The sequence below is a fragment of the Mirounga leonina genome, unplaced genomic scaffold, assembly GCF_011800145.1.
Source record: "Mirounga leonina isolate KUSES-001 unplaced genomic scaffold, KU_Mleo_1.0 Mir_173, whole genome shotgun sequence".
Classification (NCBI taxonomy): Eukaryota; Metazoa; Chordata; class Mammalia; order Carnivora; family Phocidae; genus Mirounga; species Mirounga leonina.
The window spans coordinates 43,558,002-43,569,503 of record NW_023270447.1 but is presented as its reverse complement, the minus strand read 5'-3'; the positions used below and the strand labels follow the sequence as shown (position 1 = coordinate 43,569,503).

The following is an 11,502-nucleotide window of genomic DNA, read 5'->3' as shown; positions in this document are numbered from 1 at the left end:
TTCTTTAGGGAATAACAGTAATCCCTATCGTAGACACTTGTTGTGGGTCTTAAATGAATCAATAGTATTGGTGTCCGCCTACTTCTCTTGTGTCCATGTTGTCAAATGCAATGATCAATTCTTAGTTTTCTTTTTATTTGATCAGCACAATTCACAGTTTATCACCTTCTCTTCCTGAAACACTCTTCTCTTGGCTTGCAAGATTCTTTGCTGTCCTGGCTTTTCTCCCCCTTCACTGCTCCTCCTAAAGTTCTCCTCATCTCTCTAATCCGTAAATGCTGGAATGCCCTAGAGCTTAGTCCTTAGTCTTTTTCTCTTCTCTTCAGTATTTAGACTCCTTTATGATTTCCTCCAGGTTCATGACTATAAATATCTATATGATGGCTACTCCTCAATTTATAACTCCAGCTTAAATCTCCCCCACTCCCAACTAACTGTTTTACATCTCTGGTTGGTTATCTAGTAGGTATCTCAAATTGAACACAAAGTTAAACCCCTGATCTCTCCTCCCCACCCCCACCCCCAAAAGCTGCCTCTTCCACAGTTTTCTGTCTCAATAAATGGCAGTTCTATCCATTGAGTTGATCAGGCCAAAAACTTTGAAATCATCCCTGACTGCTCCCCCCTTCTCTCTCTTACCTTGTATCAATTTCATCAACAAATCCTGCCATCTCTACTTAAATACATATCTTGAAACCAATCTCTCAATACCCCGCTGCTACCATCCTGTTCCAAGCCTGTCATTTCCCACTTGGATTATTGAAACAGTTTCTGTACTTTAGTCCGTGCCCTCCTACAGTCTACTCTCAACATACCAAACAAAGTGATCTGTTGATAATCTGTCATAACCCTCCAATGATGTCCCACATCCCTCAGTGTAGAAGCCAAAGTCTTCATACTGGTTCACAAGGCCCTTGGTTACTCCGCTGACCTCCTCTCCCCTGTGTACACTGCTCATTCTTCCTCAGCCACCTGGGCTCTTGTTCCACAAATATGACAGATAGGCTCCTGCCTTGGGTCTCTGTACTTGCTTTGCTCTCTGTCTGGAATGTTCTTCCTCAAGATATTCTTATGGCTTCTTTCCTAGCCCTTTCAGGTATTTGCTTACATATCACCTCCTCACTGATGTCTTCTCTGATAACCTCACTGAAAACTGCCAGCCCCCCCCCCCATACCCCTAGTATCTAACTCCTCCTTTTATTCTGTTTTACATTTCCCCATGGCACTTATCACCATCTGTTGTTTTGTTTGTTTGTTGTGTCTTCCCCTACAGAATGTAAACTCCTAAAGAGCGGGGCTTTTGTGTGTTTTGTTTCCTGTTGGATTCCTAGCACCTAGAATGGTGCTGATCATATATTAGACCTCAATAAATATTTGCTGAATGAGTGAACGAAGTGCTTAGAGTAGGTCATAGCACATGATGAGAACTCAATAAATGTAAACTATTATTTGATCCCAATTATAAAGTTGTCATTGTGCCTATAGGGTAAGTCTAACGCAGAGTCTCCTTATGCATATTAATAACCCGATAACTCTATAAAGTAAAGCTCTTCTATTATTTCACTTTAGCTTCAAAATTTCCCTTTTGGGGGGCACCTGGGTGGCTCAGTCATTAAGTGTCTGCCTTCAGCTCAGGTCATGATCCCAGGGTCCTGGGATCGAGCCCCGCATCGGGCTCCCTGCTCAGCCGGGAGACTGCTTCTCCCTCTCCCACTCCCCCTGCTGTGTTCCCTCTCTCCCTGTGTCTCTCTCTGTCAAATAAATAAATAAAATCTTAAAAAAAATTTTTTTCCCTTTTGGATTACTGCAGTACTTAGCACCATACTTTTTTTAAGATTTCATTTATTTATTTGAGAGAAAGGGAGTGAGCAAGAGAGCGCACACAAGCAGGGGAAGCAGGGGCAGAGGGAGAGGGAGAAGCAGACTCCCTTGCTAAGCAGGGAGCCTGACCTGCGGCTAGACCTCAGGACCCTGGGATCATGACCTGAGCTGAACACAGACACTTCACCAACTGAGCCACCCAGGCGCCCAAGCACCGGGCTTTGTACACCCTCAGTAAATGTTTATTGAGTAAGATTCATGGTTCAGTTTCTGAATTCAGAATCTCCCTTTCAGAATGCCAAGACTAGAAACCTAAGGTTCTTCAGGACCAGCTCTCTGATTAAAGCTTTTCAGAACAAAAGCAACAAGGGTGGTAGAAATTTATAGGTTAAAATTTCCCCTTCTTCCATTCTAAGTCTTTGTTCTTGGCCTTGGATCTTTTTTATTTAACTTAATATTACTAGGCAATTTTAAAAGTTTAACTTCGTTTTTCACCATAGAACTTGGTGTTCATGTGTACTGTAATACAAAGTTCAGTATCACAGCAAATGACAGGTGTGTCCACAAAAATACCTTTGTCAGATCAGTTCAATAAATAGAGATCTGCTATGTGCTAAACAGTGTGCTAAGTGCTGGGAATTTGTAGATGAATATTACTTGGTTCTGCCTGTGAGGAGCCCAAGAACAATGGAGAACACAGATATGTAAATAATGCTTCAGTACAATGTAGTAAATGCTGTAATACAACCATGTGCAAAGCTAGAGACATAGCAAATAGGAAGGAATGATTAACTTTGGGAGATCGTGTGAGATGGGGAAGAGGTTAAAGGAAGGCTTCCTAAAAGGTTATGCACAAGCAAAGCTTTTATGTATGAAAAAGAATAAATAGGAGTTATTTTGGTAAGTAAGGTGGGGGTTGGAAAGGATGAGGCATTTCAGATGGAGGGAGAGCATATGCAAAGGCAGAGAGATGTATAACAGTATAGTGTACGAAGAAAATTACAAATAGTGTGGCATTATTGAAGCACAAAGTGTGTGCGTGTGTGTGTGTGTGTGTGTGTGTGTAAGGTATGGTGGTATGCATGGGAAGTCACAGAACATGAGGCTGCAGGGCTTTCCATGCAACAGTAAGAGCTGGTACTATCCCACATGGTCAGTGGGGAGCTATTCAAAACAGAAAACTACTCTGCCTGCTCTACAGAGGGTATATTGAAGAAGGTAAGAGTGGAGGTAAGGCATTTACTTAGGAGGCTGTTGAAAAAGTCTGGGTGTAAGATGTGGATGGCCTGAACCAAGGCAGGGTTCCTGGAGACATGGAAGAAGAGAGGGACTTTGAGATATTCTTAAGACAAAACTAATTTGATTGATTGCATTTAGGGGGCACCAGGTAGGCAAATACCTATTTGCTTCATAAAAGTACATTTCCTGTTCCCAGACTGTAAATGAGTTAGAGCCTCATCATTTGCTGAGAAGGCCTTCTGAGAGCAGCAGCTGTGGCAGGACTCTATACCCCCAGGCCCATGGTAGAGTAGGGTCCCTTTGGAGTTGTACCTCCGGAACTGAATGGTTGGTTTCTTTCTTTTTTTTTTTTTTAAAGATTTTATTTATTTAATTGACAGAGAGAGACACAGGGAGAGAGGGAACACAAGCAGGGGGAGTGGGAGAGGGAGAAGCAGGCTTCCTGCTGAGCAGGGAGCCCGATATGGGACTCGATCCCAGGACCCTGGGATCATGACCTGAGCCGAAGGCAGACGCTTAACGACTGAGCCACCCAGGCGCCCCCTGAATGGTTGGTTTCTAAGGCAAAAATCTCCAACCTAGTCTCTAAGAGCTAGAGGGAGTCTCAGAGGTCATTTAGTCCCAGCTTCTACCTAATGCAGAAATCATTTCTATACGGAAGTTCCCAGCCAGAATATCATTCAGCCTCAGCCTGAAAGCCACTTCCAGTCTGGGGATTTCGCCACTCCTGAAACCAGCTCCTTCTTTTTTTTTTTTTTAAGATTTTATTTATTTATTTGAGACAGAGAGAATGAGAGACAGAGAACATGAGAGGGAGGAGGGTCAGGGAGAAGCAGACTCCCTGCCGAGCAGGGAGCCCGATGCGGGACTCAATCCTGGGACTCCAGGATCATGACCTGAGCCGAAGGCAGTCGCTTAACCAACTGAGCCACCCAGGTGCCCAAAACCAGCTCCTTCTACCTCTGAACAGCTCTATTAGAAAGCTCTACTCTTCACTGAGCCAAAATCAGCCTTCCATTCTTTGGTTCTGGCGATATCCTATATATAAAGGCCACACGAGTGTGACTCTTTTTCAAGAAGTCTTCCTCAGGAATTAAAGATGACTTTCGGATCCCCCCCAAGTTTCCTCAGTTCCTGCTGCCCCTTGTGGGACTTGGTGTCTGCACCCCTTATCATCTTGGTCATGCTCCTGTGGACAAGCATGAAATATCAGTGCTTCTCTTAGGAGGCAATACCAACAACCGAACATAACACCGCACATGTGGTTTAGCCACAACGCCCAATGGTCTGGACGTGTGTTTTCATCAATGTAGCCTGAGGTTCTTAGTTTTTTGTAGCAGCCAAATCAACGGCACCTGCTGAGTTTCTGGTCACCAAAACCCCCCAAACTAAATCTCTCTTATCCTGTCACATCTTACTCTGTCAGTCCTATCCACCTCAGTTGATTTTTTTTTTTTAAGATTTTATTTATTTGAGAGAGAGAGACAGAGAGAGGGAGCATGCACAAGCAGGGGGAGGGGCAGAGGGAGAGAGAGAAGCAGGCTTCTCACTGAGCAGGGAGCCTGACATGGGGCTCAATCCCAGGACCCCAGGATCATGACCTGAGCTGAAGGCAGACGCTTAGCTGACCAAGCCACCCAGGCACCCCTCCATTTCAGTTGATTTTGAGGATCTATGTGCAGGATTTTATATACATTCTTATTAAACTTCACCTTCTTGGGTCTGTAGTCCCAGAGTTGGTCTGTGATGAAAGTTAACTGATCCAAGACTCAAAATGATATTAACCATGCTTTTAGTTTTGTGTCGTTATCTTTCTTGTCTTGATCTTTTCCTAATCCTAGAGGAGCTCAGGAACTTTGACTGTTCGTTCTGCTGCAGCAGCCGATGTGGCCCCACACTCCTCTGCCCCTTAGCCTCTGCTGTTGCTGCCACGGCCCTGTTGTCACCCCTGGTGACAGGGGCTGACTCGGATGTCTTTGGGGTTTGCCACTCCTCTGCCCATTGCTCACTCCCACACTGTTGTTGATGTTGTTATCATTCACTTTCCTTCCAGTCATCCTAGTCCTTCCTGTGCTCCAGCAGGCCCTGCGCTCAGATGGGGAAGCCCTCTGCCCCCAAGCACTGCAGTTCTTTAATTATACACCACAGAGGAAGGCTTACCGTGTGTGTGTCTGTGTGTTTGTGTGTGTATGAATATACCCCCTTGTGTTGCAGACCCTATTTCTCTCACCCTATCTTCAGGGTTTTACAGCCTCCCTAACTCTCCACAGGATTCCTTCAAGGCTGGGACAAAAGACAATATAAGTTGTAAGCTCTATCAAGGGGTTGGGGTATAGTCAGTACTCAGTGCCCAGACTGTAACACCCCAAATCTTCACTTCCCACCAGCCTTCCACCAATGTCCCTGGCTTGAACTGGTTACCTTTCATTGGCTACCCAAGGTGAGTTCCACCCCATCCCCCATTCTCTCCTTTTAGAGCACTGCATCAGGAGTTGAAGAACATCCCTTGACCCCTACCCTTAGCTAAGAGTCTTTGTCCTTTAGCTGTATGCTCTCTCTTTGGAGTGTTTGCCTCTTCACTCAAACAGAGTTTACATAGGTGATTGTAGTATGCTTGAATTCTGAGGCAGGTTCACAGAATGCTCACTGTTGCCATCTCTGATACTCAACACATCTCTTTACTGAATGTGTAGGCCTCATCCAGCCTAAGAAACTCACATTTGGAGTTTTTTCTTTTTAGATCTGGCCCTAGGCATGTTAGCAGTTATGACTTAACGTCTCTTAGCATAGCTTCCCTCCTCTATAAAATGAAAATATCTTTTCCTTCCTTAATGATTTTTTTAAGGATCCAATGACATACTATATGTAAAATCATTTTACAGGTTTTAACAAACTGTGCAAGTATTATTTACTAGAATCATCCATGGTCTAATTCAGCTGTAAGAGTCTAAATCAGGCTGCTGGAAAATATGTGACCAATGGAAGGAATAAAGTTAGTCCCTTGGGGGCTACAAGACTGTCACAGGGTCAGAATCACCAAATTTTAGAGTAGGATGAGGCCTAAGAGATCATTTGGTCCAACCCCCTCATTTTGCTCATGAAAAATCAGACCAGAGAGGAGTCGGAGACTTGCCTTGAGATTTGCTTGGGTCAGAGGATCTGCGGAGAAGTAGCAATCCCAAAGCCACAGAAGGCGAGATGCTGGCCAGCAATCTGAAAATGTGTCCTGCCTCTCCCCAGGTCAGGGACCTTTCTATCAGGTAGATGGATTTTTTAACCTTTTTCCTTACCTTTGAGAGCAAAGTCAGGCTTCCTCAGGCTCACAGGCTCCTTGAAGACTCACCTGTGTCCTTTTGTCAAATGGGTTTCCCAAGCAAACAGAACCATGTTGTTGTTTGTTGCTCAGTTGCTCTGCTGTGCTGGGAATGAAGGCTCCACTCTTGATCGGCCAGGGACTCCAGTGCCAAGTCTCTGATATATAGTGCAGGGACTCCAGGGCATCTGAGTTGTAACAAGAACAAGATGAGCTTGTGGCCTCGGGCTTGTAACCTGCTCCTCAACCCACACTTCAAAGAAAGTTATTACACAAGAGTTAGACTAAATCAAACCAAACTGCAATGTTTGCACACTGTGGCCCATTTTCAGATCTCATTGTATCTCACCACAAGTCCCTCGGAAACCCAGTTGGGAGCAGAACAAAACGATCCAATGATAATTTAGTTGTAGGTCTTTAAAAATGAGCTCAACTGATTTATTTTGAAATTTCAGTTAAGCATGATGTCAAGAAAATCTCTCTGGCTATTTATCATCTTTTTTTCCTCTTGCATAGTCCGAGTAGGCAGAATAAAATTAGAAAGTGGCTATTCACATGCTTCCAGTTTTTGTTGTAAGCTGATATTGTTAGTAGAATATTAGAATGTTAAGATGTTTGGTGGTAATTCTCTGCCCAAAGAACACTCTTTATTATGTCATTTTCTTTTTACTTTTTTTAAAAGAGGGAGTGGGGAGGGACAGAAGGAGAGGGAGAGAGAATCTTAAGCAGGTTCCATGCCCATTGTGGAGCCTGATGCGAGGCTCGATCTGACAACCCTGAGATCATGACCTGAGCTAAAATCAACAGTCAGATGCTAAAATGACTGAGCCACCCAGGCACCCCAATGCCATTTACATTGTTTATTAGGAATGTTACACAGGTGCTATCAGAAGAGACACAATAGATGATCTAAAGATGTACATTTCACTTTGGTATACTACTACCCCCTACTTTTTCAAATCACCACAACCTGAAAGTATGAAAAATTACATTTTTTCTCTTGTAGCTTTGAACAGTAGATACAAGATCCATAAGGCTTCTGAATCATCAAAGAAATAAAACTTATACTCATTGTCATCTAGTGTCGAGTATGTGTTGTAGAATGGTTCCCAAAACTTCATATGCTAAATATGGTAACTCACATTTTATTTAATTTCGTAATTTAACAGTTGAAACCTGTCCCTCTTAGCCATTTACCATACATTTACTGGGTGTACAGGGAAGCGTTTAGAAAATCCTCTAGTTCCAACCATGAATCATTGCAATGTCTCAGAATCACGGAGGGTTAGGGCTAGGAGAGATTGTCAAGTTGTATGAAAAAGGAAACTGAGACTCACAGAATACATTTGTGGGATAAGGTGGGTCAGCATGAGACAGCTTCCAGAATGAGGTGAGATTTTTAGGTATGTCTTGGAAGGTGGATGTTTAGATAGGTGTAAAGGAGACGGCAAGTGTGCCTGATTGGGGGAATGCAGTGGATTGGAAACTAAGATGTATTCAACAGAACACCTATTATACATCAGGCACCTTATTACATATGAGCTCATTTAATCTTCACAAAAAGCCAATGAAATAAAGATTATCATCTCCACGTTACAGGTGAAAACAGATTCAGGGAAGCAGGGTGACTTGTACACAAGTAGGATATTAGCAAGTCAGATTTAGAACCCAGGTCATTCGACCTCAAAACCTTTGTTCCTTTATTCCACACTGACCTACAGCAGCTGTAGCATGAACGAAGTAAAGAAAAATAAATGAGCATGGCAAATATAAATGAGAGAGGGAATATACTTGATTGAAATAAAGGCTTCCTGCTGAGGAACAGGGCTTATATGGTAACAGTAGACCTAGGTCCTATCAGGCTAGGATAATAACTAACCCTTATTAAGCATTTATTACATGCCAGTCATGATGCTGAGTTCTTTTATCTCATTTAATCCTCAAAATAACCCTGTGAGGGGATACTGATATTATCCTCATTTTGCACTTAGTGAATCTGAGGTTATAAGTAATCTGTCTGGGTTCACACAGACCATGGATGGCTGAATTAGAGTGAGTTGAAATTCAGATGTAATCTGTTGGACTCCCGAGTCTGCACTCTTGAAACCCACTAGAGAATTAACATTTTGTGAGTATTCACCGTGTGCCAGACACTGTGCCGGGTGCTGTATATGCATATCATTCAATCCCACAGAAATCCTATGGAGGAGATATCGTTATTATTTCCTCTATTTTATAGATGAGAAGTCACAGGTCAACTGAAGCTCAGGAAGGTTTAGTAACTAGTCCAAGGCCACACAGTTTGGGAGGGCTGGAATCTAACTCAGAACTGTTTGCCCAAAGCAAGGATTCTGGGAGCAAACCACTAAAGGACACTTCTCTTAACTATTCCCTCTCCTCGCACTAAATTTCTTATTTTCTCTTTGGTTTTTCACGTCTTTCCGTGGGCCCTCTATTGCTTCAGATCCTTATATACATTGGACCCAAATCACTGTTAAAAGCAATCCTGGGGTAAATGTTGGCTGTAATGTTGTAAATGGAGGTAATGTGATTAAGACCTCATTTACTCATCAAACATTTATTGAGCGCCTACTAAGAACTGTTCAGGGTGCTGGAAATATAAAGATACCAAAAACAAAGTACCTATCTTCAAGGATTGCATAGCCTTATGAAGGGGAATAGACACATAAGCCAATAAATAAAATGCAGTGTGACAACTGATGTGAGAGAGGTAGGGACAGAATAATGTAAGAACAGAGAGAAGGGGCGCCTAACTCAGAATGGGGGTGAGGGTATTGGTGGGAGTTGGGGAAGATGCCCCAAAGAAAGTGACACTTCAACTAACTGTTTCTAAGCTCAATTTTCTTGCACATTTTCTATATCCAATAAGCTGTTTTTGACATTTTGAAGCCGTTAGTTCAAGATGGTCAATACAATGTCACTTAATTGCGTTTTCTTACACACACACACGCGCACACACAGTCTCGCACATTACTTTTATTCTTTCAATGCACAACTGCTTTCTTTAACTTAAAAAGTCAACACAATGACAGTGGTTTGTGAAAACAACATTTACTGCTTGCAGGGCTTCTGTCGGTGATATCAAATGCGCTGCTCTTAGGAAAGGCTTTGAATGCTTCCCTTATTTGACCAAAGCAGCAAGCCCAGCTGATGAAGCACTGAGTCAAGGGTATCTCTCATCACATGTGACTCTTAAACCAAGAGACATTTCCAAGGTGTTTCCATATGTATTATTTTTAGATTTAAAAAAAAATCATCTTTCCTCTTTTTCGTGGCGCCTCGGAGGCGGCTGAACATCTCTTTCCCAGCTACTGGCTGCCAGAAACTCATTGAAGTGGACGATGAACGCAAACTTCGTACCTTCTATGAGAAGCGTATGGCCACAGAAGTTGCTGCTGATGCTCTGGGTGAAGAATGGAAGGGTTATGTGGTCCGAATCAGTGGTGGCAATGACAAACAGGGCTTCCCCATGAAGCAGGGTGTCTTGACCCATGGTCGTGTCCACCTGCTGCTGAGTAAGGGGCATTCCTGCTATAGACCAAGGAGGACTGGAGAGAGAAAGCGCAAATCTGTTCGCGGTTGCATTGTGGATGCCAATCTCATTGTTCTCAACTTGGTCATTGTAAAAAAAGGGGAGAAGGATATTCCTGGACTCACTGATACTACTGTGCCTCGTCGCCTGGGGCCCAAAAGAGCCAGCAGAATCCGCAAACTTTTCAATCTCTCTAAAGAAGATGATGTCCGCCAGTATGTTGTGAGAAAGCCCCTAAACAAAGAAGGTAAGAAACCTAGAACCAAAGCACCTAAGATTCAGCGTCTTGTTACCCCAAGTGTCCTCCAGCACAAACGTCAGCGTATTGCTTTGAAGAAGCAGCGCACTAAGAAAAATAAGGAAGAGGCTGCAGAATATGCTAAACTTTTGGCCAAGAGAATGAAGGAGACCAAAGAAAAACGCCAGGAACAGATTGCCAAGAGACGGAGGCTGTCCTCTCTGAGAGCTTCTACCTCTAAGTCTGAGTCCAGTCAAAAATGAGATTTTCTATGAGTGACAAATAAATAAGATCAGACATAAAAAAAAAATCATCTTTATTGCCATGTAATTTACAGATAATAAAATTCAACTTCAAGTGTTCAGTTTAATGAATTTTGACAAATGTATATAATTGTGTAATTACCATTACAGTCAAGATACAGATATTTCCCAAACCTGAAAAAGTTCCTTTGTCCCTTTTTGCAGTCACTGGATTCAGTCATAGTGAGACCTGTAGTGAGCAGCTGTTAAAGATGTTCAATGCTGGAGAGAATAGGACCAATCTAAGAAACCAAGACTTATTGAGCACTTTCTAGATACCTTACCCAAGTATATGCATAGATTTATTTATAACCTCTACTCCGGAGGTATTTTCTCCCTTCTTATAGAAGAGGAAACTAAGGCCCAGAGAATTTAAATAACGTGCTTAAGGTCATTGAGCCAGAAGAGGTGGAGCCAGGATTCCACCCAAATTATGGTTCTCACAATACCTTCTCACTAATACATAGAGGAAAAGATAATGAGAAATATGGGAAGCCAAACACAGAAGACTAGATACTGTCTATTGATATGAAATTCTAGAAAAGGCAAACCTAGTGATCAAAAGCAGATCATTGGTCACCAGGGGTGAGGAAGAGGATTAACTGTAGAGGGGGACAAGGGAATTTTTTCAGGTTATAGAAATATTCCATATCTTGATTATAATGGTAATTACACAACTACATACATTTGCCAAACTCATCAAAATGTATACTTAAAATTGAATTTTATTATATGCAAATTATACTTCAATAAAGCAAATTTTTAAAAGAAAAAATACAGAAAGACCTTGGAACTATCCCTTTGTTTAAGTCACAGCAACCACATTGCCTTTAAAAGTGTAACTTTTGTCATATCAAATAATACAAGTATAGAAATATTTTTTAATGTAATTTGATGCTAAAATTTTTTAAATCTGGCAAAAATAAACTTGCGTTAACTATGATGTTGAAGTCAAATCAGCAAGCTTTATTTTCTTGCACTAAATGAACAATTCAATATACACATTTCTGAATCCCTTGCAAATGTCTGGTGAATG

The 11,502-nt window shown here is 42.3% G+C and overlaps 1 protein-coding gene across 1 annotated transcript; it reads left to right on the top strand.

The window, feature by feature from the left end:
- The first annotated feature begins 8,909 nt into the window (after nt 1-8,909).
- Nucleotides 8,910-10,464, top strand: LOC118018960 (40S ribosomal protein S6-like). Its single transcript, XM_035017720.1, has 2 exons — nt 8,910-8,915; nt 9,597-10,464. Exons 1-2 carry the CDS (start codon nt 8,910-8,912, stop codon nt 10,425-10,427), a joined length of 837 nt encoding a protein of 278 aa, XP_034873611.1. The 3' UTR covers nt 10,428-10,464.
- Nucleotides 10,465-11,502: the final 1,038 nt, after the last annotated feature.